Source organism: Macaca thibetana, chromosome X (assembly GCF_024542745.1).
Source record: "Macaca thibetana thibetana isolate TM-01 chromosome X, ASM2454274v1, whole genome shotgun sequence".
Taxonomy (NCBI): domain Eukaryota; kingdom Metazoa; phylum Chordata; class Mammalia; order Primates; family Cercopithecidae; genus Macaca; species Macaca thibetana.
Genome location: NC_065598.1, coordinates 48,954,344 through 48,980,257, shown reverse-complemented (window position 1 = coordinate 48,980,257; position 25,914 = coordinate 48,954,344). Strand labels below are relative to the sequence as shown.

At 48.7% G+C, this 25,914-nt stretch overlaps 1 protein-coding gene across 4 annotated transcripts; it reads right to left on the bottom strand.

Annotated features, from left to right (window-relative positions):
- Positions 1 to 8,218: 8,218 nt before the first annotated feature.
- PPP1R3F (protein phosphatase 1 regulatory subunit 3F) lies at positions 8,219 to 25,896 on the bottom strand. 4 transcript variants are annotated; one of them, XM_050775584.1, is made up of 5 exons: positions 25,752 to 25,839; positions 24,815 to 25,080; positions 14,225 to 14,280; positions 13,621 to 13,700; positions 8,219 to 9,903 (listed from the first exon to the last, which is right to left on the bottom strand). In XM_050775584.1, exons 2-5 carry the CDS (start codon positions 24,832 to 24,834, stop codon positions 8,647 to 8,649), a joined length of 1,413 nt encoding a protein of 470 aa, XP_050631541.1. In that variant the 5' UTR covers positions 24,835 to 25,080; positions 25,752 to 25,839; the 3' UTR covers positions 8,219 to 8,646. The 4 variants fall into 4 exon arrangements, with proteins under 4 accessions (XP_050631541.1, XP_050631538.1, XP_050631539.1 ...); XM_050775581.1 differs by having other exon boundaries at positions 13,621 to 13,703; positions 24,815 to 25,896; XM_050775582.1 differs by having other exon boundaries at positions 24,815 to 25,866.
- Between the last annotated feature and the right edge of the window lie 18 nt (positions 25,897 to 25,914).

The window sequence follows — 25,914 nt, the reverse complement described above, 5'->3', positions numbered from 1 at the left end:
CTTGGCTCACTGCAAGCTCCGCCTCCCGGGTTCACACCGTTCTCCGGCCTCAGCCTCCCGAGTAGCTGGGACTACAGGCGCCCGCCACCATGCCCGGCTGATTTTTTGTATTTTTAGTAGAGACGGGGTTTCACCGTATTAGCCAGGATGGTCTCAATCTCCTGACCTCGTGATCTGCCCACCTCGGCCTCCCAAAGTGCTGGGATTACAGGCGTGAGCCACCACGCCTGGCCTAAATTTTTTAAATTGTATCAATCAAGCAGTTGAAAATCCTTGTGTGGGGTTTTGCTTGTTTGGTTGCTTGTTGTTGTTGTCGTTATTGTTGTTGTTGTTGTTGTTTTGAGACAAGGTCTCATACTTTAACCCAGGCTGGAGTGCAGTAGCCTGATCTTGGCTCACTGCAACCTCTGCCTCCCAGGCTCAAGCAATCCTCCCTCCTCCGCCTCCGAGTAGCTGGGACTATGGGCACATGCCACCATGCCCAGCTAATTTTTGTATTTTTTGTAGAGATGGGGTTCGCCATGTTGCTCAGGCTGGTCTCAAACTCCTGGACTCAAGTGATCCTCCCACCTCGACCTCCCAAAGTGCTGGGATTTCAGACATGAGTCACCGTGCCTGGCCAGAATCCTTGTTTTCTGTAAAACTGTTTTAACACAGGTGTATGTATGCCTAAATACTAGTTTTGTTTGGTTTTAAGCCATATATGAAAAGCATATATCATCTCCTCTTTTGTATCTGGCTTCTTTCACTTAACATTTGTCTTTGTGTACCTCAGTTCACTCCATCTCATAGCTGTGTAGTATTCCATGATGTCAATATAGCACAATTTACTTACGCGGTTCCTGATGATGTATAATTGGTTTTTTCCCAATATTTTGCTATTACAAATAGTTTTACTATATAAACTTTCCTGTGTCTCTCCCAAGTTTACGTGTATGGGAAAAACGCTCACCACAGATAGTTTATAGTGGTAAAAAAGTAAATCAAACACTACCTAAACATCCAATAGGAGGATAATAATAAATGAGGGCATATCGTGTAAATCACGTCAGAACAGGTGAGTCATTATTTGGATAAATTACCCAAGTGCTAACCTGGTGGCTGTTGTGATGATGACGCACGGCTCTAATGACTGCATGTGGGTCGCAGTAACTCACAGTGAGCTCACTGTGAGCTCTTGGAGCATCTTTGGGCTCCCCATGGGCAGAGATGAGGACAAACAGGAAGGAACAGTGGCACAGTGGCTGGCCACCCCAGAACACTACAGAGACAACCTCGCCTGGTCCCCAGCCCACGGTTCTGCTCATAGACTCAGAACTTCCCCCGCCTGACTGTCCTGAGCACTTTGAGGAAGGCAGCCCCTGGCCATGCCTAAGGTGGCCGCATCTGTCCTTTCCCACCAACCCTGACCTGCTCCTCCTCCTTTTGGGCCAAATCTGCTTTCTCAGTGCCTCGGCTCCCCTCCATTCACGAGCATCTCCTGCATGTCGGGGGTGTAATGATGCCCATTGCACAGGTGAGGTGACTGAGGGCAGCAGCTGGGCCTGCAGCTGCACAGCAGGTCAGTAAGCCTGTGCTGGGTGGGCCATGCCTCACCCCACAGCTGTGCACCCCCTCAAGCCGTACAGAGATTGTCTCCTGCCTCCTCTTTCGAGGGATCCTCCCGGCCTGTGTCTCCCCCAGACCACCAGGCCTGGAGCTTCTAGACCCGGCATTCAGGCCCTGGGAGAGGACTGGGTGGAGGTGGAGCTGAGGATCGGGCTGGCGGGTTGGTGGCCTTTTCCTGAGCCCCAGGCTCTGTCGGGGCTGTCTCCAGTGTCTTCAGGATCCAGGCTGGTTCCCTCAGCAAACCTGGCCAACCTGGCCAACCTATATAGCCTGACCTGCCCCGGGCACAGGCCTCAGAGCCAGTGCATCTTGTGGAAAAATCCTATAATGGACCCTTTAAGTGAGATAAAGAGGATTAAAAATATGAGAACCTCTCTTTAGTGATGGAAATGAGTTCCTGATAGAAGGAAAGAGGAAGAGGAGGAGGAGAGCCATCTGTAGAAGACCCTGAACAACAGTAAAAGCCAGGCCCTCGGCTGCCCCCACCTGTCCACATGCATAGAGGGAGGCTCCGAGGGACACCCAGCATGCAGCTCATGTACCCTGAGGCCTGTGACCCTACAAGCAGTGAATGGTTTTTTTTGTTTGTTTGTTTTGTTTTGTTTTGATTATTATACTTTAAGTTCTAGGGTACATGTGCACAACGTGCAGGTTTGTTACATATGTTACATGTGCCATGTTGGTGTGCTGCACCCATTAACTCTTCATTTACATTAGGTATATCTCCTAATGCTATCCCTCCCCCACTCCCTCCCCACAATAGGCCCCGGTGTGTGATGATCCCCTTCCTGTGTCCAAGTGATCTCATTGTTCAATTCCCACCTATGAGTGAGAACATGCGGTATTTGGTTTTCTGTTCTTGTGATAGTTTGCTGAGAATGATGGTTTCCAGCTGCATCCATGTCCCTACAAAGGACACGAACTCATCCTTTTTTATGGTTGCATAGTATTCCAAGGTGTATATGTGCCACATTTTCTTAATCCAGTCTGTCACTGATGGACATTTGGGTTGATCCAAGTCTTTGCTATTGTGAATAGTGCCACAATAAGCATACGTGTGCATGTGTCTTTATAGCAGCATGACTTACAATCCTTTGGGTATATCCCCAGTAATGGGATGGCTGGGTCAAATGGCATTTCTAGTTCTAGATCCTTGAGGAATCGCCCCACTGTTTTCCACAATGGTTGAACTAGTTTACAATCCCACCAACAGTGTAAAAGTGTTCCTATTTCTCCACATCCTCTCCAGCACCTGTTGTTTCCTGATTTTTTTAATGATTGCCATTCTAACTGGTGTGAGATGGTATCTCATTGTGGTTTTGATTTGCATTTCTCTGATGGCCAGTGATGATGAGCATTTTTTCATGTGCCTGTTGGCTGTATGAATGTCTTCTTTTGAGAAGTGCCTGTTCATGTCCTTTGCCCACTTTTTGATGGGGTTGTTTTTTTCTTGTAAATTTGATTGAGTTCTTTATAGGCTCTGGATATTAGCCCTTTGTCAGATGAGTAGATTGCAAAAATTTTCTCCCATTCTGTAGCTTGCCTGTTCACTCTGATGGTAGTTTCTTTTGCTGTGCAGAAGTTCTTTAGTTTAATTAGATCCCATTTGTCAATTTTGGCTTTTGTTGTCGTTGCTTTTGGTGTTTTAGACATGAAGTCCTTGCCCATACCTATGTCCTGAATGGTATTACCTAGGTTTTCTTCTAGGGTTTTTATGGTATTAGGTCTAACATTTAAGTCTGTAATCCATCTTGAATTAATTTTCGTATAAGGAGTAAGGAAAGGATCCAGTTTCAGCTTTCTACTTATGGCTAGCCAATTTTCCCAGCACCATTTATTAAATAGGGAATCCTTTCCCCATTTCTTGCTTTTGTCAGGTTTGTCAAAGCAGTGAATGTTTAAGACTGTCTTCTCTGAGGCTTTCCCTATCTTGGAGATAAGATGCCCCCTGCTGACAAAGGCAGGTATCACTGTAGGGTGGCCGTCCATGGCTGCGCTGTTCCTGGAGACACCAAGACCTCACTGTGGGACCAGAGGCTTCAGTCAGCCTTCCCTGACTGAAAGGAAAAAGTCACTTTGACTTAGCAGGAAGCTCAGGTTTGGACTTGGTCTCACCCTGGACAAAAAACACTGAGGAGGGGAAGCAGAGGGGTTGTAGGATGCAGGTGGGTGACAGCAGGACTGAGGGCTGAGGACAGAGAGATGGGGCCACTGTGAAACTAAGATGCTGGCCCTAGTCATAAGGAGGAGGGAGAGGCAGACCAAGAAGTCCTCGGCAAAGGGCTGAGCTCAGGGCCGATAAGAACATGGAAGGCCCTCACCTGTAAATGGGTGATAGAAGTAGAGTTTATCTAGTGACTGGCCACTAAAATTTTTAGAAAGAAAAGTAGGGCCAGGCGCAGTGGCTCATGCTTGTAATCCTAGCACTTTGGGAGGCTGAAGCAGATGGATCACCTGAGGTCAGGAGTTCGAGACTAGCCTGGCCAACATGGGGAAACCCCGTCTCTACTAAAAACACAAAAATTAGCAGAGCATGGTGGCGCATGCCTGTAATCCCAGCTACTCGGAAGGCTGAGGCAGGAGAATCTCTTGAACCCAGGGGGCCGAGGGTACAGTGAGCTGAGAATGCGCCACTTCACTCCAGCCTGGGAGAAAGAGCAAGACTCCGTTAAGAAAAGAAAAGAAAAGGAAACAAAACAAAACAAAAGAAAGAAAAGAGAAAAGAGACAAGGAAAGAAAAGGAAAAGAAAAAGAAGAAAGAGAGAAAGAAAGAAAGGAAGAAAGATAGAGAGAAAGAGAAAGAAAGAGAGAAAGAAAGAGAGAGGGAGAGAAAGAAAAGTAGGCTAGACGCAGTGGCTCATGCCTGTAATCCCAAAACTTTGGGAGGCTGAGGCAGGTGGATGGCTTGAGCTCAGGAATTCGAGACCAGCCTGGGCAACATGGCAAAACCCTGTCTCTACTAAAAATACAAAAAGTAGCTGGGCATGGTGGCATGTGCCTGTAGTCCCAGCTACTCGGGAGGCTGAGGTCAGAGGATCACTTGAACCCAGAGGTTGAGGCTGCAGTGAGCCGTGATTGTGCCACTGCACTCCAGCCTGGGTGACAGAACGAGATTGCATCTCAATTTTAAAAGACAGATGTACAAACTTATCAATGTAATTCACCACATTAACAGATTAATGGGAGAGGGCAGGGTGGGGGCATAACAGTGATTGCAAGAGGTCCAGCCAGCGGGGATGACAATGGGCGTGTACTCAGTCTTGCCCTGTGCCTGGCGCTGCCCGGTGACTGAAGACTCATCTCACCTCTCCCTCACTTAACCCTGTGAGGAGGGAAAGTTATTACCCTGATGACAGATGAGCAAAGGGAGGCACAGAGGGCTGAAGTCACTTGCCCACCGTGTGACCCAGGGCAATTTAGTCCCAACCTGTGTCGCTCCAGCCCCTGCTCCTGTCCACCCTCCTACCCTGCCTTGACTACAAGACCTGTCTAACGTGGGCTCAGGAGGAGGGCAGTACACATGTTTTCCCCAAAGCCTGCACCTACCCTGCTTGGCAGGCATCAGCCCCCTTTATGAATGGGGAACCGAGGCTGGTGGAGGGCAGGTGACTTGCCCAAGGTCACACCACCAGGGCTTGGGGTTCCAGGCTTTTATGAGGCCCACCAGGCCCCAAAGTCCATATGTCCTGGGCTATTGTGGGTGTGAATGAGGCCTGAGGGGAGATGGACCCCAACATCTGAGGACAAAATGGGCAGGTCCTATCCATCGTCTATGGCTGGTGTCAGGGGCACACGATAGAGGATTCCCCACCAGGCGATCTCCACAAACAGAAGGCAAGACCCGGAGCCCAGGGATGGTTCTGCAGGAAGGAGGCCGCCTACACTGTGTGGTTCACACCAGGAGGCTGAAGTCTCTGCAAGCCTGTGCGCAGGAGTCTCAGACACTCACACTACTCCCACTTCCCACTGCACTCTGCTTCACTTTTGAGGTCTGTGCGTAAGTGTATAAAACCTAAATGTATGGGGCGGGGGGGTTGTTTTTTTTGAGACAAGAGTCTTGCTCTGTTGCCCAGACTGGAGTGCAGTGGTGTGATCTCGGCCCACTGCAACCTTCACCTCCTGGGTTCAAGTGATTCTCCTGCCTCAGCCTCCCAAGTAGCTGGGATTATAGGCGCACACCACCACGCCCGGCTAATTTTTATATTTTTAGTAGAGACAGGGTTTCCCCACGTTGGCCAGGCTGGTCTTGAACTCCTGACCTCAAGTGATCTGCCTGCCTCGGCCTCCCAATGTGCTGGGATGACAGGTGTGAGCCACTACACCCGGTCCATAAATCTGTTTTAATGACGATGAATAAATTGCACATCCATGAACAGTCTTCCAGGTCAAGCAGTGAACCATTATTGACATCCCAGAAATCCTCCGGGCCCCTTCTCAGCCACATCCCTCCCTCTGCCAGAGGTGAACACTATCCTGACTCTGGTAATCAGCCCCTCGCTTTTCTTTACAATGTCACCACTTAGGTGGTAATTCATGAGTTCTGCCTGGTTGAGAACTTCGCATAAATGGATCAGTGTGGAAGCTTTTGTTTGGCTTTTTGTGATTCATCTGTATGCTTTTGTGCAGTTATGGATCTTCTATTCTCATTATACAATATTCCATTCTGTGAATATACCACAATTTATTTAGATGCTTATTGGCACACCTAGTTTTCTTAATGTATTCCAGGTTTGAGCCCTTCATCAGTTATATATGATTCCATTATCTCCTCCCAATTTGTCACTTGTGTTTTCACTTTTTTTGTTTTGTTTTGCTTTTATTCATAGCAACCTACTACATAATGTTTTCACTCTCTTTGTGGTGTCTTTTGGTCAAAGGACATTCCTAATTTTAAAGTCACTGAATGTTTCATAATTTTCATTTATGGTTAATGTTTCTGTGTCATGATGGAAAATTTTGCTACCATGAGTATACGAAGGTATTTTGCCTTATTGTATTTTTTTTTTTTTTTTGAGATGGAGTCTCGATCTGTTGCCCAAGCTGCAGTGCAGTGGTGCCATCTCAGCTCACTGCAACCTCTGCCTCCTGAGTTCAAGCGATTGTCTCATCTCAGCCTCCTAAGCAGCTGGGACTACAGGTGGATGCCCAGCTAATTTTTGTATTTTTAATAGAGACGGGGTTTCACCATGTTGGCCAGGCTGGTCTCAAACTCCTGATCCGCCCACCTCGACCTCCCAAAGTGCTGGGATTACAAGAGTGAGCCACGGGGCCTGGCCCTGCCTTATTGTATTCTTAAAGCGCTTTGGTTTTGCCCTTCACATTTAGGCTTTAAGCCCACCTAGAATTATTTTTATTTGTGTTGTAAAGTAGGGATCCAAGTTCATATTTTTCAATGCAGGTAACCAATTGTTGTATTTATTCAAAATCCAATCATTCCCCCACTGATCTAAGACACCTGCTTGGTCACCAGTTCTGTGTCTACACATGAGTGTGTCTCCACTGTTTCTGAGATCAATAGTCTTTTATTGGTCTACTTGTCTACTCTTGCAAAAATATCGTGCCATCTGAATATACCACCACAATAAGTATGTGTCCTGGCTAGTCTTGGCACTTCTACATAAATTTAAGAATTAATGTGTCATGATCTGCACACAGGCAAAACTCTATTGGAATTGTGGTTGGATTTGCATTGAACCCACAAAGCAGTTTCAAGAGAACTGACAGCTTTGCACAGTGGCCAATGAAGAAGGGAAATGAGGAGAGTGTAGTGTCTTGGGAAACCAAGTGAAGAAAGGGTTGCAAGGTAGAGATGATCAACTATGTCAAATGCTACCAATATCCCAAATAAGATGACGTCTGAGACTTAACCGTGGCTATAACAATGTATCTTCAGCAGTTTTGCCGAAATGGTTGGGCAAAAAAGATCTGACTGGGGCTATTTCAGAAAGGCATCATAGAAGAACTGAAGAAAGCTTGTATAAATATTTCTTTCAATAAGTTTTGCTGTAAAGGGAAGTAAATAAATATGTGGTGTTTTATTTTGTTGAGCAGTTTTTTATTTGCATGCAATAAATATATATCTTTCTTTCAAACCTTCTGGGCTTCCTGTTTTTAGCAGAAATGTGATGTCTGTGGACAACAACTGTGCTACAAAGTACTACAGTACGTTAACTCCTCTTTCGTTTCTGAGGCCTTCCTTATCTCAGGGGCTAAGGGGTCTCCCTGCTGGTGTCAAAGGCTGTTTTTTCAGTAACCTCAAAACCTTGTGGCTGATTCACAACTGATGTTCCCACATCCACAGGAGACCACAGGTACCACTGCAACCATGTGACTGACACCAAACCCTCATGTGGCCGCCACTCTTCCTCCCTGGCTCCCACCACCACCATCCAAATACACACCTGTAGGGTCCCACAGGCAGAATGTGGAAAAGACAAAGAACCATATGGATTAGGACCACGAGGTGAGGAGATACAGATCTTCAAGGACAGACATGTTGAAGCAGCAGCAGGCGACCACGTCCCATCCCCAACTCCCCACTGTGATCCTCCCACAGAAAGTGACCACCCTGCACACTCATGCCCAAACAGGAGAACACTACACCGCAAGACACTGTTTCTCATAGAGCTCTATTGTGGCATATAATAATAGGTACTCTATATAAATTAAATTAAAAATAAAGCTCCAGCATGTTGCACAGGTTGGCTGTTAATAAATATATCTCTGGGTAATTGTGCCCCAAGACCAGCTCACGACCACTCTCCCTCGTCCAGAGAATTATACAAAAATAAATACAGGCTCAGGGGGTAGGGGGAGGACATGCCCAGTTTCACTCTAAAAGTTCCCCTCACTCACACCATCTACCCATCCCCTCGTCTCCACTGGGGTCACCACAGGGAGCCCTGTGTTAACTGGAGAGCTTGGGGATGGGAAGGCCTCTCTTTCAGTAGAGCATTCTCAGAAGCAAAGGACCCAGGTCCCCTCACTGCACAGGCCATGTATCCCATCTCAAGCCTCTGCTGATCCCACAAGCAGAGCCTACGAGAACCAAGCCAGAGAGAGGCACAGCGCAAGCACCAGGAGGGACACACCACTGTTCAGAGCCACAGGGACCACCACTAGCCCAGCCAGGACCCCCAGAGTCTGGGTCAAGGGACCCCGGAGCTGAGGAGGCAGTGCACACACACATTCTGCAGGGGCTGCTAGGTTGGGAGAACTCTTTGGGGGTTCAAGGCTTGGGCCTGCATCCTTTTCATCCTGGGAGCTCACATGAGGCCTGGCTATGCTAGAGAGACAGACTTCGGCCCCCAAAGGACTGAGGAGGGTGGGATTTTGCCCCTGCAGAAGGACAGGAGAGGCTGGCTCCTTGCCAGGTATGGGATCAAAGCTGCCTGCCCACTCACTGGTGACCTCTATCTGGGCTTCTGTCCCGGCCTCCCCCAGGTACTCGGTCACCCCAGCTATCACCCTATTCATGTGCAAAGAGCTAGTGTCCTTGCCCATCCCTTTCTCAGGATCCCCAGTGAACTGACCCTCTGTACCCAGAACCACAGGGCCGTCACATCCTGAGCCCTCTGCCCATGGAAGCCACACATCTCCCATAGTGGCTACCACAGAACGGGCCCCGGAGAGGATTTCCGGAGGCGATTCCTTGGGGCTGTCCCCTTCTGGGCTGGAGGGTATGACAGAGAGCCCCTCTTCACCCTCCCCCTCATCATCAGGGTCTTCAGTGTCCTTGATGAGCTCCACGCCACGCCCCAGCCGGGCATAGTGCAGTGTGATCTCCTCAGCCAGGGCGCTGTTTAGGGCCCGCTCAGGGCCAGGCCACTTCAAGATCAGGTCGCGGTCCGTCAGTATGCCCAGGTGATGGCTGGGGGATATCCCTCCATCTGTGGAACCCTCCCCACCACCCCCTGCCCCACCCGCAGCCACAGCAGCCCGTAGGCGGCTCAGATGAGACAGGTAGAGCTGCTCCAGCTCCTGGTCAATGGTGTCCTCACCGAGCAGCTCCTCTGACCCACTCATGGCCTCCAGCCCCCCTCCACTCTCACTTGATACTCCCCATGTGGCCTCTGCCTGCTGCTGGCTGGGCTCCAGGAAAGGCCCGGTGGCCCCCTCGCTCGCATCGGGCCCTGAGGCCTGGTCTCTGGGGGAGCCACCCAGGCCACAGAGAGGGGAGGAGGGGGGAATCCTGATGGCCGGTGCCTGAAGGACTTCTGTAAAAGCCACAGGAGGACTGCTTCTGGGGACGTCACCTTCTTCTGCGGGGTTGCCAGTCATCGGAACATCAGAAACCTGGAGCCATGGCCGGGGCGAGGGGGCAGAGAAAAAGCAAGGGAATGAAGCAGAGGAGGGGATGGAACAAGCAGAGACAGTAAGAAGTGTGACAGCCCACAGCCAGCCCCACAGGGGTTTCTATATAAAAACACCTTAAAGCACCCTCTGTCACTGTCTAGACTCCAAAGACCGTCATCTATGGTAAAATAACACAATTAGATGCAGTAAAACGGGGCTTCTTGCAGATTATAAAGCTGAGGAATTCGGTGGGTGTGAATATTTGGTGAATGATAATCACTAAACACTGTTGGCTTACCTTTAAAACAGAGCCAGTTAAAATAACTAAAAGTATAAGTAGCCAGGCACAGTGGCTCTCATCTGTAATCCAAGCACTTTAGGAAGCCAAGGGGGGCAGATCACATGAAGCTAGGAGTTCGAGACCAGCCTGGCCAATATGGTGAAACCCCCTCTCTACCAAAAATATAAAAATTTAGCTGGGCATGGTGTTGTGCACCTGTAATCCCAGCTACTCAAGAGGCTGAGGCAGGAGAATCACTTGAACCCAGAAGGCAGAGGTTGCAGTGAGCCAAGACTGTGCCACTGCACTCCAGCCCGGGCAACAGAGAGAGACTCTGTCTCAAAAAAAAAAAAAAAAGAGTGTAAGTGGATTGTTTGTAACACAAAGGATAAATGCTTGAGGAGATACATACCTCCTTCTCCATGATGTGATTATTACGCATTGCATACCTGTATCCAAACACCTCCATAAACATATACACTATGTCCCCTCGAAAATTAAAAATTTATACATTTTTAAAAATTAAAATGCAAAAAAAATTCCCAAAACACAGTCGGGATGTCCATATGAACCCATGATGTATCATGTTCTCTTTTAAAAAAAATTATTTCCTAGCTCCATCTTTTGAAAAGGCCTAGAAACAATGACCAATCTAGTAGCAGCAAGAATGCTGAGCCCCCAAATCTTGGCCTTTGAATGCCACTCTCCACTGAAAGGAACCAGTGCTCCTTAAAGAAATAGCTGCTTCTGGCCAGGTGCGGTAGCTCACGCCTGTAATCCTAGCACTTTGGGAGGCCAAGGTGGGTGGATCACCAGGAAGGTAAGGAGTTCGAGACCAGCCTGACCAACATGGTGAAACCCTGTCTCTACTAAAAATACAAAATTCAGCCAGGTGTGGTGGCGTGTGCCTGTAATCCCAGCTACTCAAGAGGCTGAGACAGGAGAATCGCTTGAACCCAGAAGGCAGAGGTTGCAGTGAGCTGAGATTGCGCCACTGCACTCCAGCCTGGGAAACAGAGAAAAACTCTGACTCAAAAAAAAAAAAAAAAAAAAGAAAGAAAGAAAAAGAAAGAAAGAGAAAGAAAAGAAAGAAAAAGAAAGTACAAGAAAGAAAGAAAGAGAGAGAGAAAGAAAGGAAAGGAAAGGAAGGCAAGAAAATAAAGAAAAAGAAAAAGAAAAGAAAGAAAAAAGAAAAGAAAGAAGTAAATGGCTGTTTCCAGGCTTGGGGCAGGGAGAGTACAGGATGAGCCTAGCACATATCGTCATGGAAGATGTGAGAAAGGCTCACAGAATGATGAGGACGTGTCAAAAGGACAGAGGAGCCCATCTCAATAAGCTCCTACTAGCCAGGGGTAGTTCATTTTAAGCATCAAAAAAAACACACAAGTAAGTGCAATGGATTAAAACTCATCAAATATGTTTAGAATTCATGAGTTCATAATGACACAAAACCAAAAATCCTTTTATTCATCACCTTTGGAGTAGTACTTCTCTGAAAACTGGTAAATAAAATGGAAAAAATTAAATATTTACACTGCTTTTTCTGCACAAACTATATCTCAAAGTAGCCAAATAGCTGGTGTGAGACAGTTTTTCTTTAAAGAAGAATTCTAGCTAATAAAGGAAGTGGGAATAGTAGAATTAAATAGAGTTAATTCTAGTTAATTTAATAATAAAAGATTAAATACATTCATTTAATACAATTTGATAAATTAAATTTAATAAGATTACATTAATAGAATTAATAAATTAATAAAAATGGAGTAAGAAACGTATTTCCACCTGGATGTAATCAGCCAGACCCAGACTGGAAAATTCTACAGGACAAGCAAAGTTTCTTCAACCAACAAATTGCAAAGAAACAAAGTGGGGGAGATTTTTAAAATCTAAAGAGACACATCAATCAAATGCAACATGTCAACCTTGTTTGGATCCTAAAACACTTATGAGAGAAGGAAACTTGAACACTGACCAAATACTTGATGATACTAAGGAATTACCGTCTATTTTCTGAGGTGTGATGATAGTATTATAGGGTTAAGAATTCTTAATTTTCTGGCCAGGCGTGATGGCTCACACCTGTAATCCCAGCACTTTGGGAGGTCAAGGCAATGGATCCTGTCTCTACTAAAAATACAAAAATTAGCCGGATGTGCTCGCTTGAACCCAGAAGGCAGAGGTTGCAGTAAGCCGAGATCATGCCACTGCACTCCAGCCTAGGTGACAGAGTGAGACTCTGTCTCAAAAAAAAAAAAAAAAGAAAGAAAGAAAAAGAGTTCTTAATTTTCTGAGATACAAAAAGAAGTATTTATGGATGGGATGATGTCTGGATGTTTTCCAAAATAATTCCAGAGGGAATGGGAGGGAGGAGACGGGGTATAGATAAAATAAGAATGGACATGTGTTGATATTTACTGAAGCTGAGGGATGGTGTATGTAGGTTCGTTATACTATTTTACTTTTATATATGTTTGAAACTTTTTGTAATTAAAAAGTTCACACACACACACACACACACAAACACACACACACACCCCTCCAAAATGTCTCTACCTCCCCTACCTACCATCATACTCGCCTGGACCACTGCAGTGGCCTCCCCTTCACAGGTCGCCAGTTTCCACCCTCGCTCTGACAGTCTATTTTCCAAGCAGCAGCCAGAGGGAGGCTGTTAAATCCTAAATCAGATCACGTCCCTCCTCTGTCCACAATGCTCTTGCAGCTCCCCCTCACTCGGAGTAAAAGCCAAAGTCCTCACCATGGCCTGTGAGGTGCCACCCAATCTGTCCTCAGCCACCTCTCTGCCCTCACCCCGCACCACTCTCCCCCTCCCTCGTTCTGCCCCCGCTGCACTGGCTTCTACACTGTCCCTCACACACGTTAGTCATGGCCTCACCTCAGGAACTTCACACTCGCCTGGGATGTTCTTCCCTTAGTTATCCACGTGGCTCACTCTCTCACCTTCCTCAGATCTTCGCTCAGATCTCACTAATCACTAAAGCCTTCCCAGGCCACCCAATCTAAAGTTGCAACCCCCCGACCCAACAACACACACACACAGTCTCTCACCCACTCCCTATTCCTTTATATTTTTCCTTATCACTCATCATCACCTAAAGTACCATACATTCTATTATTTTATCATGTCTCACCCTACTAACACATAAGCCCCCTCGAAGAGCATTTTTCACGTCTGTAACAGTGCTTGGCACAGAGCAAGCACTCCATAAATTTTTGCTAAATTAACAAATGACATTTCTACAAGCCCAGGTGAGTAACTGCATTCTCCCCCTCCCCCATCGGGTTCTGAGTTTTGTGCCCTCCCTCTAACCCAGAGAGGACCCAGAACTAGTGGGCCCCACCACCCAGCCCAGCAATAGTTACACTGTGAGCCTCCTATTGGGCTGTCCACTCCAAGGCTGCAAGGACCCACTTACCTGAAGTGTCATCTGGGGCCACGGACGGAGAGGGGTGGGGGCCACCAGTGGACCCACTGACTCCTGGACATCAGGATGTTCTGCTAGAGGGAAGAGAAAGGCAGCATTGGGCAAGACAGGCATATAAGTAGGTATGGTTTTGTTAAGAAAATCTGCCATCCTAGCCAACTGGCAGTTTTGCCTCTGAAGCTTTCTGTGACAATCTAAAGCAGAGGGTGCCCCTTCATTTTTTTTTGAGATAGGGTCTCGCTGTGTCACCAAGGCTGGGGTGCAGTGGCACAATCATGACTCACTGCAGCGTCAACCTCCTGGGCTCAAATGATCCTCCCACCTCAGCCTCCCCAGCAGCAGGGACTACGGGTGCATTCCAGCATGCCCGTCTTGTTTTTTCTTTTTTTTTAAGAGATGAGGTCTCACTATGTTGCCCAGGCTCCTCTTGAACTCCTGGCCTCAAGCAATCCTCCCGCCTCAGCCTCCCAAAGTGCTGCGATTACAGGCATGAGCCACTGTGCCCAGCCTTTTTCATTTTTATAGAAAGAAAAACAGTAGGAAGAAAGACATGGTAAATACAAGCTAAAACTTCCGAAGCTGGCCAATTGCTTACCCACGGCAGGGGTGTTATCATCCATGTTCTTCGTCTTCAGTTCCTCCTCAGCAGGCCTGCGGGGCAGAAGAGAGTACATGGATCTAATACCCTGAGAGGTCACTTCTGCCACCCACTGGCACCTTCTGAGCCTCTGTGCTAGCCCACCTTCACCTGACAGCTGCTGTTTTCTCTTCTGCTGCCTTTGGTTATCCCCTCATCCTAAAAGTCCTACAGCCTCCTTATAGAAAATTCACAAAATACAGAAAAGTCTAAAGCAGCAAGAAAAACAATCACACATCAGCCAGAGACAACTACTGTTACCACTCTGGAAAATTTCCTTTCAGATATTCTATGAAATCATTTAGATTCTACAGATATAATTTCACAGCTAGCTTTGTCCATTTAACAGTAAGAAACATCATTATATACTTTTGCAAACATTTCAAATGGCTGCTTAATACTCATATCATACCATCCCCTTCCTACTGAGCAGCTAGGTTCTTTCATTTAGAGGTCGCAAAGCAAACCAGCAAACAGCATTGGGCATAGTTTTATCGACACTTGTATCATTTCTTTAGGATATATTCCTGGCTGTGGAAAGAGAAAAGATAGAAGAACCCATCTTTTTGGCTGGGCGTGGTGGCTTACACCTGTAATTCCAGCACTTTGGGAGGCCAAGGCAGGCAGATCACTTGAGGTTAGGAGTTCAAGGAGTTCAAGACCAGCCTGGCCAACATGATGAAACCCTGTCTCTACCAAAAATACAAAAAATTAGCCATGCATGGCGGTGCACACCCATAGTCCCAACTACTTGGGAGGCCAAGGCAGGAGAATCGTTTGAACCTGGGAGGCAGAGGTTTCAGCGAGCCAAGATCGCGCCATTGCACTCCAGCCTGGGGGACAAGAGTGAAACTCAGTCTCAAAAATCAAACAAACAAAAAAGGCCAGGCGCAGTGGCTCACATCTGTAATCCCAGCACTTTGAGAGGCCGAGGCAGGTGGACCACCTGAGGTCAGGAGTTCAAGACCAGCCTGACCAACATGGTGAAACTCCGTCTCTACTAAAAATATAAAAATTAGCTGGGCGTGGTGGTGGGCACCTGTAATTCCAACTACTTGGGAGGCTGAGGCAGGAGAATCGCTTGAACCTGAGAGGCGGAGAGTGCAGTGAACTGAGATCGCACCACTGCACTCCAGCCTGGACAACAGAGTGAGAGATCATCTCACAAAAATAAATAAATAAAAAATAAATAAATAAAAACCTTTTCTAAGGGCAGGCGGACAAGATTGTGAGGCAGAGGAATGCAAATGGAGACTGCGAGGGAGGTCACAGAGGCCTGGGTCCCTATGCTAGCCCTCCCATCCCCATATCAGCCTGGCAGGTCACTTCACCTCCTCACTCATAAAACATAAAACAGAGCCGCGGGGAGTCAGGATGTGCACTAAGCACAAGGCAGTCAAGAGGAATGAGGACGGACAGGTAGAAATCAGGGCCTGACACACAGCAGGGATTGAATCAACTGTAGATATTTATGAGTCTTCTTCCTCCTTCGCCAGGCCAGTCAGATCCCTGAGTGGCATAAGCCAAGTAAATTTCAGGTGGGTCCTCCCAGGGGTGGGATCTCATCATGGAGAAGTCACTGTTCTTATTCTGAAAATGAGTATCAAGTGTCTACAGATTAAGGCAAATGAGGGAAGCATTGACTAAAACATGTTCAGAGACCTGAGAGGAGCTGGGGCGACTGCCTACACCTTTTTCTTCCTAAGAGGCAATGTGACGTTCTTGATACTTCTGGCAATGGATGAAACTTTTTTTTTTTTTTTTTGAGATGGAGTCTCGTTCTGTCGCCAGGCTGGAGTGCAATGGCGTGATCTCACCTCACTGCAACCTCCGCCTCCCAGGTTCAAGTGATTCTCCTACCTCAGCCTCTCAAGTAGCTGGGATTACAGGTACCCACCATCACAGCCAGCTAATTTTTATATTTTTAATAGAGACGGGGTTTCACCATGTTGGCCAGGCTGGTCTCAAACTCCTGACCTCAGGTGATCCACCCTCCTCGGCCTCCCAATGTGCTGGGATTACAGGCATGAGCCACCCTGCCTGGCCTGGTTGAAACTTTTTGAAAACCCATAACCAATTACCTTCACAGAAACAGAGTATCACCATCTGACCCCTACATAGTACCTACTATGGCATTACACACTGTTTTAAGTGTTTCACATTTTTTTAAATAAGTTTTTTGGGGTTTCTTGGTTTTTGTTTTTGTTTTTTTGTTTTTTCTTAGAGATGGGGTCTTGCTATGTTGACCAGGCTGGTCCTGAACTCCTGAACTCAAGCGATCCTCCCATCTCAGCCTCCCAAAGTCCTAGGACTACAGGCATGAGCCACGGCGCCTGGGCAACATGTGTTAATTCAATCCTCACAACCACCCTATGAGACAGGTACTTGTAATCCTCTGAAGCAGGCAGCACTATTGTCTCCATTTTACAGAGGATAAAACAGAGCCTGAGTAAATGGCTCAAGGTCATACACTTCACATCACAACCCAAGCCTTCTGGCTCTTACCCAGTCAGCTGCTGCTTCTTGGATGAGGGAGAGGGTCTTACCCAACCCATCTCCATCCTTTCTAGAAGTAGACAGAGGGAGGCATCAATACCAGACAAGATCCCTCCCTCCTCCTTCATGCAGGCTTTTCTTCAGACCTGCCTTTGCCCACATTCCCCGTTTCCCTACCTCCATGGGCCTGGGACGTGTGTGGCTAGGAGGCCACTAGACACAGAGTGGCTGCAAGAACTGCTTTCTATAAATACCCTCAGGGAGGACGCTTTAACCATATATATGGATCTAGAGTCTAGAACTCACAAATCCCACCAGAGGTACTTGAATCAGAATACTACAGGGTCTAGGGTGGGTGACTCTGGGAGCCCAGGTGCCACCCCCCACACATCACATATGAGAAAGAGAGATTCAGAGCAAACCAGCTTGGTCCCACACCAATCCCCTCCGTGGTCCTAAAATCCAAGTCTTTGGACTTATGTCTCAACATGATTTCTGCCAGGCTGCACTGACTTACTTCTTTTTGCTGCCATAGTCCCTCACGACAGAAAACATCCTCCCCTTAGGATCTTCTAAACCAAGCCTCTTCAAGAAGGCCCACAGACAGACAGAAAGCCAGCCCTCCCACCTGTGCGCAGTAGCAAGCAAGCCTTCTCCTCCATCTGGCCTAGTCTGGACATATATTACAAACAGGCTTCTAAAAGCCACTACAGAGTCATAGATGTGAGAGAGAAAAAGGAGAACACTCAGGAAGCAGCCAGCCAGCAGGAAAAGGACTCCACAATTCAGTTGGAGGAAGGAGAAGAGAAAGAAAAACAAATACACAATCAATCCCTCAGCCCCCAGAGCACCCATTCCATGGCTGAGGGCGAGAACATCCAAAAAGCAGGTCATGCCATTGAGCCAATCCCAAGATCCGCAACATCGGCAGAAGCAAACAAGTCATTCTCCAAAGTCAGATATGAAAGCAGAAAGCACAAGCATGCATTGTTCACCTCCTCCACCATGGGCCCCTCTCACTGACATACCAAGGCATTTGAAAACCTTCACATCCATCCTTCAAAACAATACCCTTCCTTTTTACAAATGCAAAAACTAAAACTCAAGGAACTGCACCTCTACACTCACTGACTACATAACCACGCTGGTAACAAACATCCCAGGAGGGCTCCACTTTGAAGAGAGTTTGATATTGTGGGCTTAAAAAGAAACAAGTATCTTTGAACCGTCTTTCACAGTAAAAACTCAAGGGCAGCTATGACTTCAATCAACATGAGGATAGTAAGAGAAATCAAGTACAAATGTATACTGACTCACTGATTGGTAACAGAGAAGAGGGGTTCTTAGAAAAATGGGGAGGGAGAAGATTAAGAACAAAACTGTACCTGCAGTATGCCTGCTCGTTTTCAAGAAGGAAACCTGTTCTTTTGGCACCAGCCCCACAAGTACCACGTGGCATCCCCTCAAGGGCAGTGAGCCATAAGGGCCAGGGCACACAGATCTGGGAAATCCTGGACATGCATCATTTGGGTGCTAGTGAGCACTAGTCAAGCTGGTGTCGCCTAAAAGGGGCCATTTCAGGCCTGCACACCAGTCTCCTGGGCGTACGAATTCCTCCAGCCATCAGGAAACACAATGGCTGCCAAGCTGATAGTCCCCAAGGAGACCAGAGGGTGAGGATTTGGAAAGAGATGGTGTTGGCCCCAGCCTAGGCCAGCCAAGAAAGAACAGAAAGGTGAATCGCCAGTCACAGAGTGAGCAAGCAGGTGAGGGCTGACAAGCCCTGTGGAGAAAAGCAAAGCAGACTTTCAGAGCAGTCACAGACTGCCATTGCCACCACCACCCAAGTCCTCTGGAGCAACCCCAGCATTCATGTTTTCAAAGAATTTTGCCAGCCCAAAGTGGGTCAGGTGCTGAAACCCAAAGGGAAAGTCAGCAGACCCCGGCTCCCATGTAGTCAACCTGAAGATAACGCTGACTTTCCGGGGGGACAAGTGGCTTCAGAAACCTGCCGCACGATACTCAGAATTGCAGTTACCCTGAGCCATCTGCTTTCTGAAAAGAACAGGGCTTGAAGGTGGCTGTGAAAGCCACCAAGTTATGTGGGGCACTGCTTTGCCTTCCCCAACAAGTGTGTCAGCCTCAACTCTGGGACTTGCAGGCGATCCAGTGGGGTAGAGGGAGGAGAGCAGTTTTTCGTGCCATGAGCTTCTTCAACAGCCATGACTTCGGCCATGACCCATAGTAAGAAATCCATTCTACATCATAACCCAGCACATCCACACATGTGTAAAGAGACATATAAATAACTGAAAAACAGTTGTTCTTTGAGTGAAACAATACTTACCTTTACTGCATGTGATGAAACACTGGCATTTCTTATGCTATTTCCTTCTTTTTAATGCTTGTTGAAACCCAGTAAATTGACTTCACAACTCTAAGGGTTAGGATCTGCAATTTTGAACAATCCCAGCTCTGCCACCTATCAGTTGTGTGACCCGGGGCAAGATACTTAACCTCTCTGTGCCTCAGTTACCTCATCTCTAAGGAGGGGATAATACCTACATCAGTAAGTTGTTCAGCAGATCAAAGAAATATTTGAAAAGTACCTATAAAGCGCTTAACAGTAACCCCCTCCAAATTTCCATTGAGGGAAACTGAAGCTCTGAAAGGAAAGCAACTCGCCCAGTGTTGCCGTGCTGGTAAAATGCATCGCCCAACCTGGTACAGTAGCTAAGAGCTGGAGCACTAGAGCAGGACCACACAGGCTTGGATCACAGCTCTGCCACTTTCTTAGCACGTGGCCTCAGGCCTATGTCCTTAACCATAATGCCCTACCAAGTTTTCTGTAGCATAAAAGAGGATCACGTTCACATTAATTCCTCACTCTACAGACAACTAAGATGCCCCCTGACTTGTCCCGTTCAACTCCGGTTATTCTGGTTTCCCTGAGGCAGCCAACTTGGATACCAGGTTGGATCCCCATCCCTTCAGTTATAGGTGCACTGAAAGACAGTGGGCCTTCCTGTGCGTCAGCCCTGGTGACGGACCCTGGAGACACCATGGTGAGCAAACCCAACTAGGAAGCTTACAATTCAGTATGGAGGAAGGCATTAAAAAAAATACTCAAACTCATTCTTTCAACAAATATTTATTGAGCACCTGCTAAGTGCCAGGCACTGTGGCAGGCCTGCAGGAATACAGTGTTGAATGAAAGCAGACCATGTCCCTACCCCTCACGGAGCTTACAGTCTAGCAGGGCAGAGAGAGTCATCCAGCAACCCCCTAATAAAGGTCTAACTACAAACTGCGGTCAGTGCCTTTAGAAAAGGAAAGAATGCCCTAGAATAAGGGTCCCTGGCCCAAACTGCAGGGTCAGGCAGGGCTTAAGGATGCTGAAAAGCAAAATGAGCAAGTGGGGAGGTAGGGGAGTGAGAGACTGCTTGGGAACCCTGTGGGAGAGGTGATGAATGCAGTCCCCGACAAGGTGAGTTTGAGGAATTATTTGGGCCATCAGTCAAGTGGAGACGCCAAGTTTGGATACATGAAGCTAAGGGAAAAGCCAGGAGAAAGAGAAGGGCCAGAGAGTTAAGAGGAAAACCAGCAGAGTGTGGTCTCAAGGCAAGGGAAGACAAAGTGTTTCAAGTAGGAGTGGTCAACCACTTCAAGAGGAAAACCAAAAAACCACCTGCAGAATCTGGCAGATGCTGGGGGCTAACCCTTACATGGGGTGAGCAAGTGCAGAAGGCAAGTACAGGCAACTCTTTGCAGGGGTCGGCAGTGAAGGGGAGGGTGATGAGGTGTTGGCCAGAAGCAGGAGGGAGAGAAGGAGGGGTCAGCGGAGACACAAGGGATGCTGGCACCGGTAAAAGTCAATAGAGGATCAAGCGAGGGCAGCAGAAAACCTGCCAGGAGAGAAAAGGTGACTGATGATGTCAGATTCTAGAGCAAGTGGCAGAAACTGGGACCCAGAGCACAGGAGGGAGAAGTGGCCTGAGCAAGAAGGGACTCCTCCTCATCTGTAACACAGGGGAGCGAAATCAGCGTGCAGACTTGGGGGCCGCAAGTTATAGGGAGTTCCATTCTTACGGCTTCTGCTTTGTTTTTTGAAGCAGGAGAGAAAGTCTGAAGGCAAAGAACATTTGAAAGAGTCACTTGAGAGGAGAAACAAGAGTGGATCAGAAAAATATAGAACTGCTAGGCAGGGTGGCCGATGACCCTCTATTGGTGGCGATGCTCATCTGCTCTGCCACGGGACATTCTCTAACCAAGCTTAGCACCTGCTGGGCTGATGAGTGCTACGAAAAAGCTGGGGGCCTAAGGATGCTGGGGTAGACAGCTCCCCTGGGGAAGTCCTCTTAGAACTGAGGGATCAACACTGGAGGAGAATGCAAGGCGTACGGAATAAAAGTTCCTGGTGAAGGAAACAGCAGGGGCAAAGGCCCCGCAGCAGAAAGGAGCGAGGCCCTTTGGAGTAACAGAAAGACCACGGTGACAGGAGCTCAGAAAGAGCACTGGTGTTAAGACTAGAAGCCAGTGGAGGCCAGATTGGGGGATGGGACGGGAGGGTGCTTGAAGACCATGGTGAGACTTTCTTGCTCTTTACTTTTAAGAGGAATAGGACACTTCCAAAGGGTAGTGTCAAGTGCCAAGGAAGATCAGGAGGGCTTTTCCCCACACCGGCCCTAGGACTTTGGACTTTGGGAGCCTCAGTTTGCTCATCCAGGAAAGAGAAATTTAAAACCGCTACTTCACAGGGAATGTTGTCGGAATTAAACCAGACCTTGCATGAAAATACAGTACTCAGTGAAGTGCCTGGCCAAGAGCAGGGGCTCAGCCAGGTCTCATACAACAAATCCTCTGTACCGCATCCCACAAGCCCTGTGACATCTTAGGACCACTCTGCATCTCTTTCCCTGCTGGAACCTAGCACTGTGCCCAGTATACAGTAGGCCCTCAATAAATGCTTGATTAATCATCTCTAAGCTTTAGAGTTATCAAATGCCTGGTCCAGCAACCCAGGGAAAACAGAAAGCAGCCATTTGGGTTTCTGAACTATATCCTGATGGCTACCACGGACTTCTCCCATGCCCTCACCTGATGTGGCTGTGCTCAGTGCACAGTGGGCCTGCAGCCAACATTTCCTAAACAGGAAGCCCTCTATGATAGGGCTCCCACAGGTAAGGGATATACCCTGAGATCCTCCACCATTTCCCAAGAGGGCTAGGTCGCAAAGGGTGGCTAGTCTTCAGCAGCGCTGCAAGTCACTGGCAGCACACAGGTTCTAAAACAATAATATGTTGAAATGTACTCGCCAAGAAAGCCACCGACCTACAAAAAAACCCTTATCGCTGATCTTGCAATGAGCACCAACCTCCCCTTTGCAAGAGCTGAGATCGAAAGATAAAGAAGCTATCAAAAAGCCATCTGCCCACTTAAAATAATATCACAAGTCATGTTAGGAACCACAGACCTGGGGCCAGATACCAAAACAATTGTCTGAACAGGCTGCTTCAATTTCTCCTTAAAACCACCCATGTATGTTAAAAGAAAAACACCCTCTCCACCCACCTTGGCCCTGCAAGGTTTTGATTTCTCTGTTCTCTGTCTTTCACACTCTTTAAAATGACCAAACTCCTTTACCCAAACTGTCGCATCTTACAGACAGGGTTCCCATGACAGCCGGCGGGGATGACAGCTTGGGAAAGTGATAGAAATGAAGGTGGCTCTGGGGCACTGGACCTGCTCAGTATCTTCATCTGGGTGGTGGTTACCCAAGTGCATACATATGTACAAATCCGCTGGGCTATACAACGGAATATCAGTATACTTTACGTAGGTATACCTCAATAAAGCAAAAAAAGGTAAAAGGAAAACATGACATGCTGGGAACACCAAGAGTGAAATCCAGAATTTGCCCTGAATCATGCCAGGCTTTCTAGAGGATCAGTTTTTTTAAAAAAAAAAAAAAGATAGAAAAAAGTAAATATACATCCCTAGCATTTCTTCCCTGGCCCTGTCACTCACTAAATGAGAGGCTTTGAGCAAGCTGGCTCACCTCTCTGAGCTACCTGTCTCCCCTCTACTAAATGGGGATAATCATAGCACCTACACAACACAGCATGCACAGCAGGCCTCATGGAGAGAATGGATCTGATGTTCATAGCACAGAAATCAGTAAATGCTGGCCAGTTATCTTTTGCAGCTACCACCATGCTTCAGTTACCTTGCCTATGTTTGCTGCATCCAATCCAACCATGCAAAGTGACTGTCATTCCCCTTAGCAGAGGAGGAAACTGAGGCAAGGCCACACAGCTGATGGGCGGAGTCGAATTTAGGAGAGGAATCCAGGAAACTGTAGGTGTGGCTCCCTAAATACTGACACCAACTAACATCTGTATGATACTACTTTAAGCCAGACTCAGTTCTGAGCATCTTTACTCATATCCCGTAAAGTAGGTGCTATAATTCTGCTTTACAGATAAGGTTCCTGAGGAACGGTGTAGTTAAATGTGTTGGCCAAGGTCACAAGGCCAGTAAGTGGCAGCGCCAGGATTTGAACCCAGGAAATCTATGCCAGAATCCACACTCTTAATGCTGTAAGAAAAACCATGCTGCCTGTCCCCTTTAAATTAAGTCTCAGATTATGGTGGGGCTCACAGGTGGGTGAGTGGGTGCTTGCCTGCCTGCTCAGTTACCCAGGAACATCTGCCCACCAGCCCGGAGTTAGACCTTTCTGAACTACTCACAGCCTAAGGCCTTACCAGAACCAGCAGAACCACAAATGTCTCACTGCAGCCAGGGGCTTCTGACCGAGCATATACATACAAGGTCTAAAAAGCATTTTCCCATTTCCATTTCCAGTCCTCCCAGGAACAGGGAAATGTATGGATTTTAGGGAGAATCTAGTGATCCTGGGCCAGACTTAGGGTGACCGCAAAAAGAATCAGGCCCAGCTGCTGCCCTTAAAGAACTCATAGCTTGATAGAAGAAACCTAGGGAAATCTTCTACCGGGGCCCCCTGGGGTATAACTGATTATTTCTCCCTGTCCCTGAATGATCACAGGTAGTGTGGCAAAAAAACAAGGGACAAAAACTTCAAGTCCAGTACCCATCTGGTTCTGTCTCTCTGCCAAAGCCACTGCTTTCTTGTGAGAGCACGGGCTCAGCTCCTCGCCTCCACAGGAGGACTCAAAGTAGATTACAGCATAAGAGTAGAGTGCACAGGCTTCAAGGTCAGACAAGGGTGAACTGGAAGAGCCAGGTTGACACCACTGCCTCAACCAGTTTCTCCACCTCTGGAATCCTGGTTTCCTGCTCTGTCAGAAAGAGAATCTGCTCTATCCCCCACTGGCAAAGCCCTCAGTCCACGCTACTATGTCACTGCAGTTCTCTCCACTCCCAGCACACTGCTGATCGTTCACACCAACCTCATTTCCACCCCAGGACCTTTGCACTTGCTGTTTCCTCTACCTAAAACACCCTTGTTCCATATATGCACATAACTGTTCTTCATCATTCAGGACTTAGTTTAAATGATAGTTTAAATGAAACGTCCTCAGAAAAATCCTCCCTGTTCCTTCTTCTACAAACTCTACCCTACCTCCCCACCGTATCTGCATAACTCTTCTTTATCATCATTCGGGACTCACCTCCTCACAGGCCCTCCCTTTAACAGCATGTCTAATACAGTCATTCCCTCCCAATCTATCCCCTTACTCCCTTCAGCAGCTTTGTCCCTATTTATCCTATCTGCTTCCTCCCTTGTTTTTTCAAACTGTCTCCCATAGGAGCCTGTATGAATCCTTGAGGGCAGGGTAGATGTCTGTCTTGTTCAGGGCTTTACAGTGGAACTCAATAAATGAATGAATAAAACCCCAGTTAAAACAGTGCCTAGCACATGTTTGACCTCCATCACTCTTGGACTAGCTGACTCAATGCACCCTCCTCCCTGTTCTGGAGAGCAGGCCTGAGGGGTTCCTGGGCCGGAATGTTTGTCCTCCATCCCAGACACAGCCCTGCGTTGGCGGAGGTGGCGCTGGCTGACATTACCTGCGCCTCACCGGCTTCATGCAGCTCTTCAGCTGCCTGGCCTCAGCCTCCACGGGACCCTGGCACTCGGGCTGTGGCTCCAGCTGCTGCAGCTGCTGCTGCTGGGGCAGCCCTTCCGCATCAGCGGGTGAGGGAGCGGGTGCGATCCGGAGCAGGACTGTGTAGTTGCGGCCGTGGTTGTTGGCCCAGAAAGTGCCCTCGGGGGTCTCATAGCGCACCACGAAGTCGAGGCGCGCCCCATCGCCCGCGCCCTCAGCAAAGGGCAGCTGGAAGGCAAAGCGGTCAGTGCGGCCGCCGTCGTCGGGCGAGGAGGCGGACACCTGGCCGGGGCCCAGGCCGAGCCCCGGATCCAGGATGGGATCTCCTGCTCCTGTTCCTCCCGCTCCTGCCCACGGCGGGCTGCGCGGGACGTAGCGCGCTGGGTGGTCGCAGAAGGAAGCCCAGCCGTCGTGTGAGGCCCGCACGTGCACCGCCTTCTCGAAGGAGCGGTTCAGCACGCGTACCAACCCGCGCAGCACCGGCGGGCGGCCCCCCGGCACCCACACCCCGGCACCCCCGGGAACCGCTCCGGGAGGCGGCAGCAGCGCCTCCAGCTCCACCATGACGCGCCCCAAGCGCTCCAGACGGCCCGGCGCGGGCGGCAGCGAAAATGTGGGGACCAGGTAAAACCCCCCGTCAGCGGGGACAGGGCACAGCGGCGAGGGCTCGGGGCCAGCCTCCTCTTCCTCCTCCCCTTCATCCCCATCCTCGCCATCGTCGTCCTCGTCGGCCCCGCCGCCGCCGCCATCTTGCCCGGCCGCCGCCGCCATCTTGCCCGCCCCGGGCCCGCCCCACGGCCGGTAGCGGCGCAGCTGCGCCAGCGGCAGCCCCAGGGCCTCGTCGGCGAACAGCACCCTTCGCGGGGCCACCGCCGCCTCGACCGAGGTGCGGGGCTCACCCGCGGCCGGCGAGGGGGGCGCGGAATGCCGCAGCGGGGGCTCCACAGGGGCCGTACGCGCCATATCGGCGGCGGCGGCGGCGGCACCGACGGCACCGGCGGCGGGACCGGCGGGGGCAGGGCCTGAAGGGGCGGGCAGCCAATGGGAAGGCCAGCGCGGAGG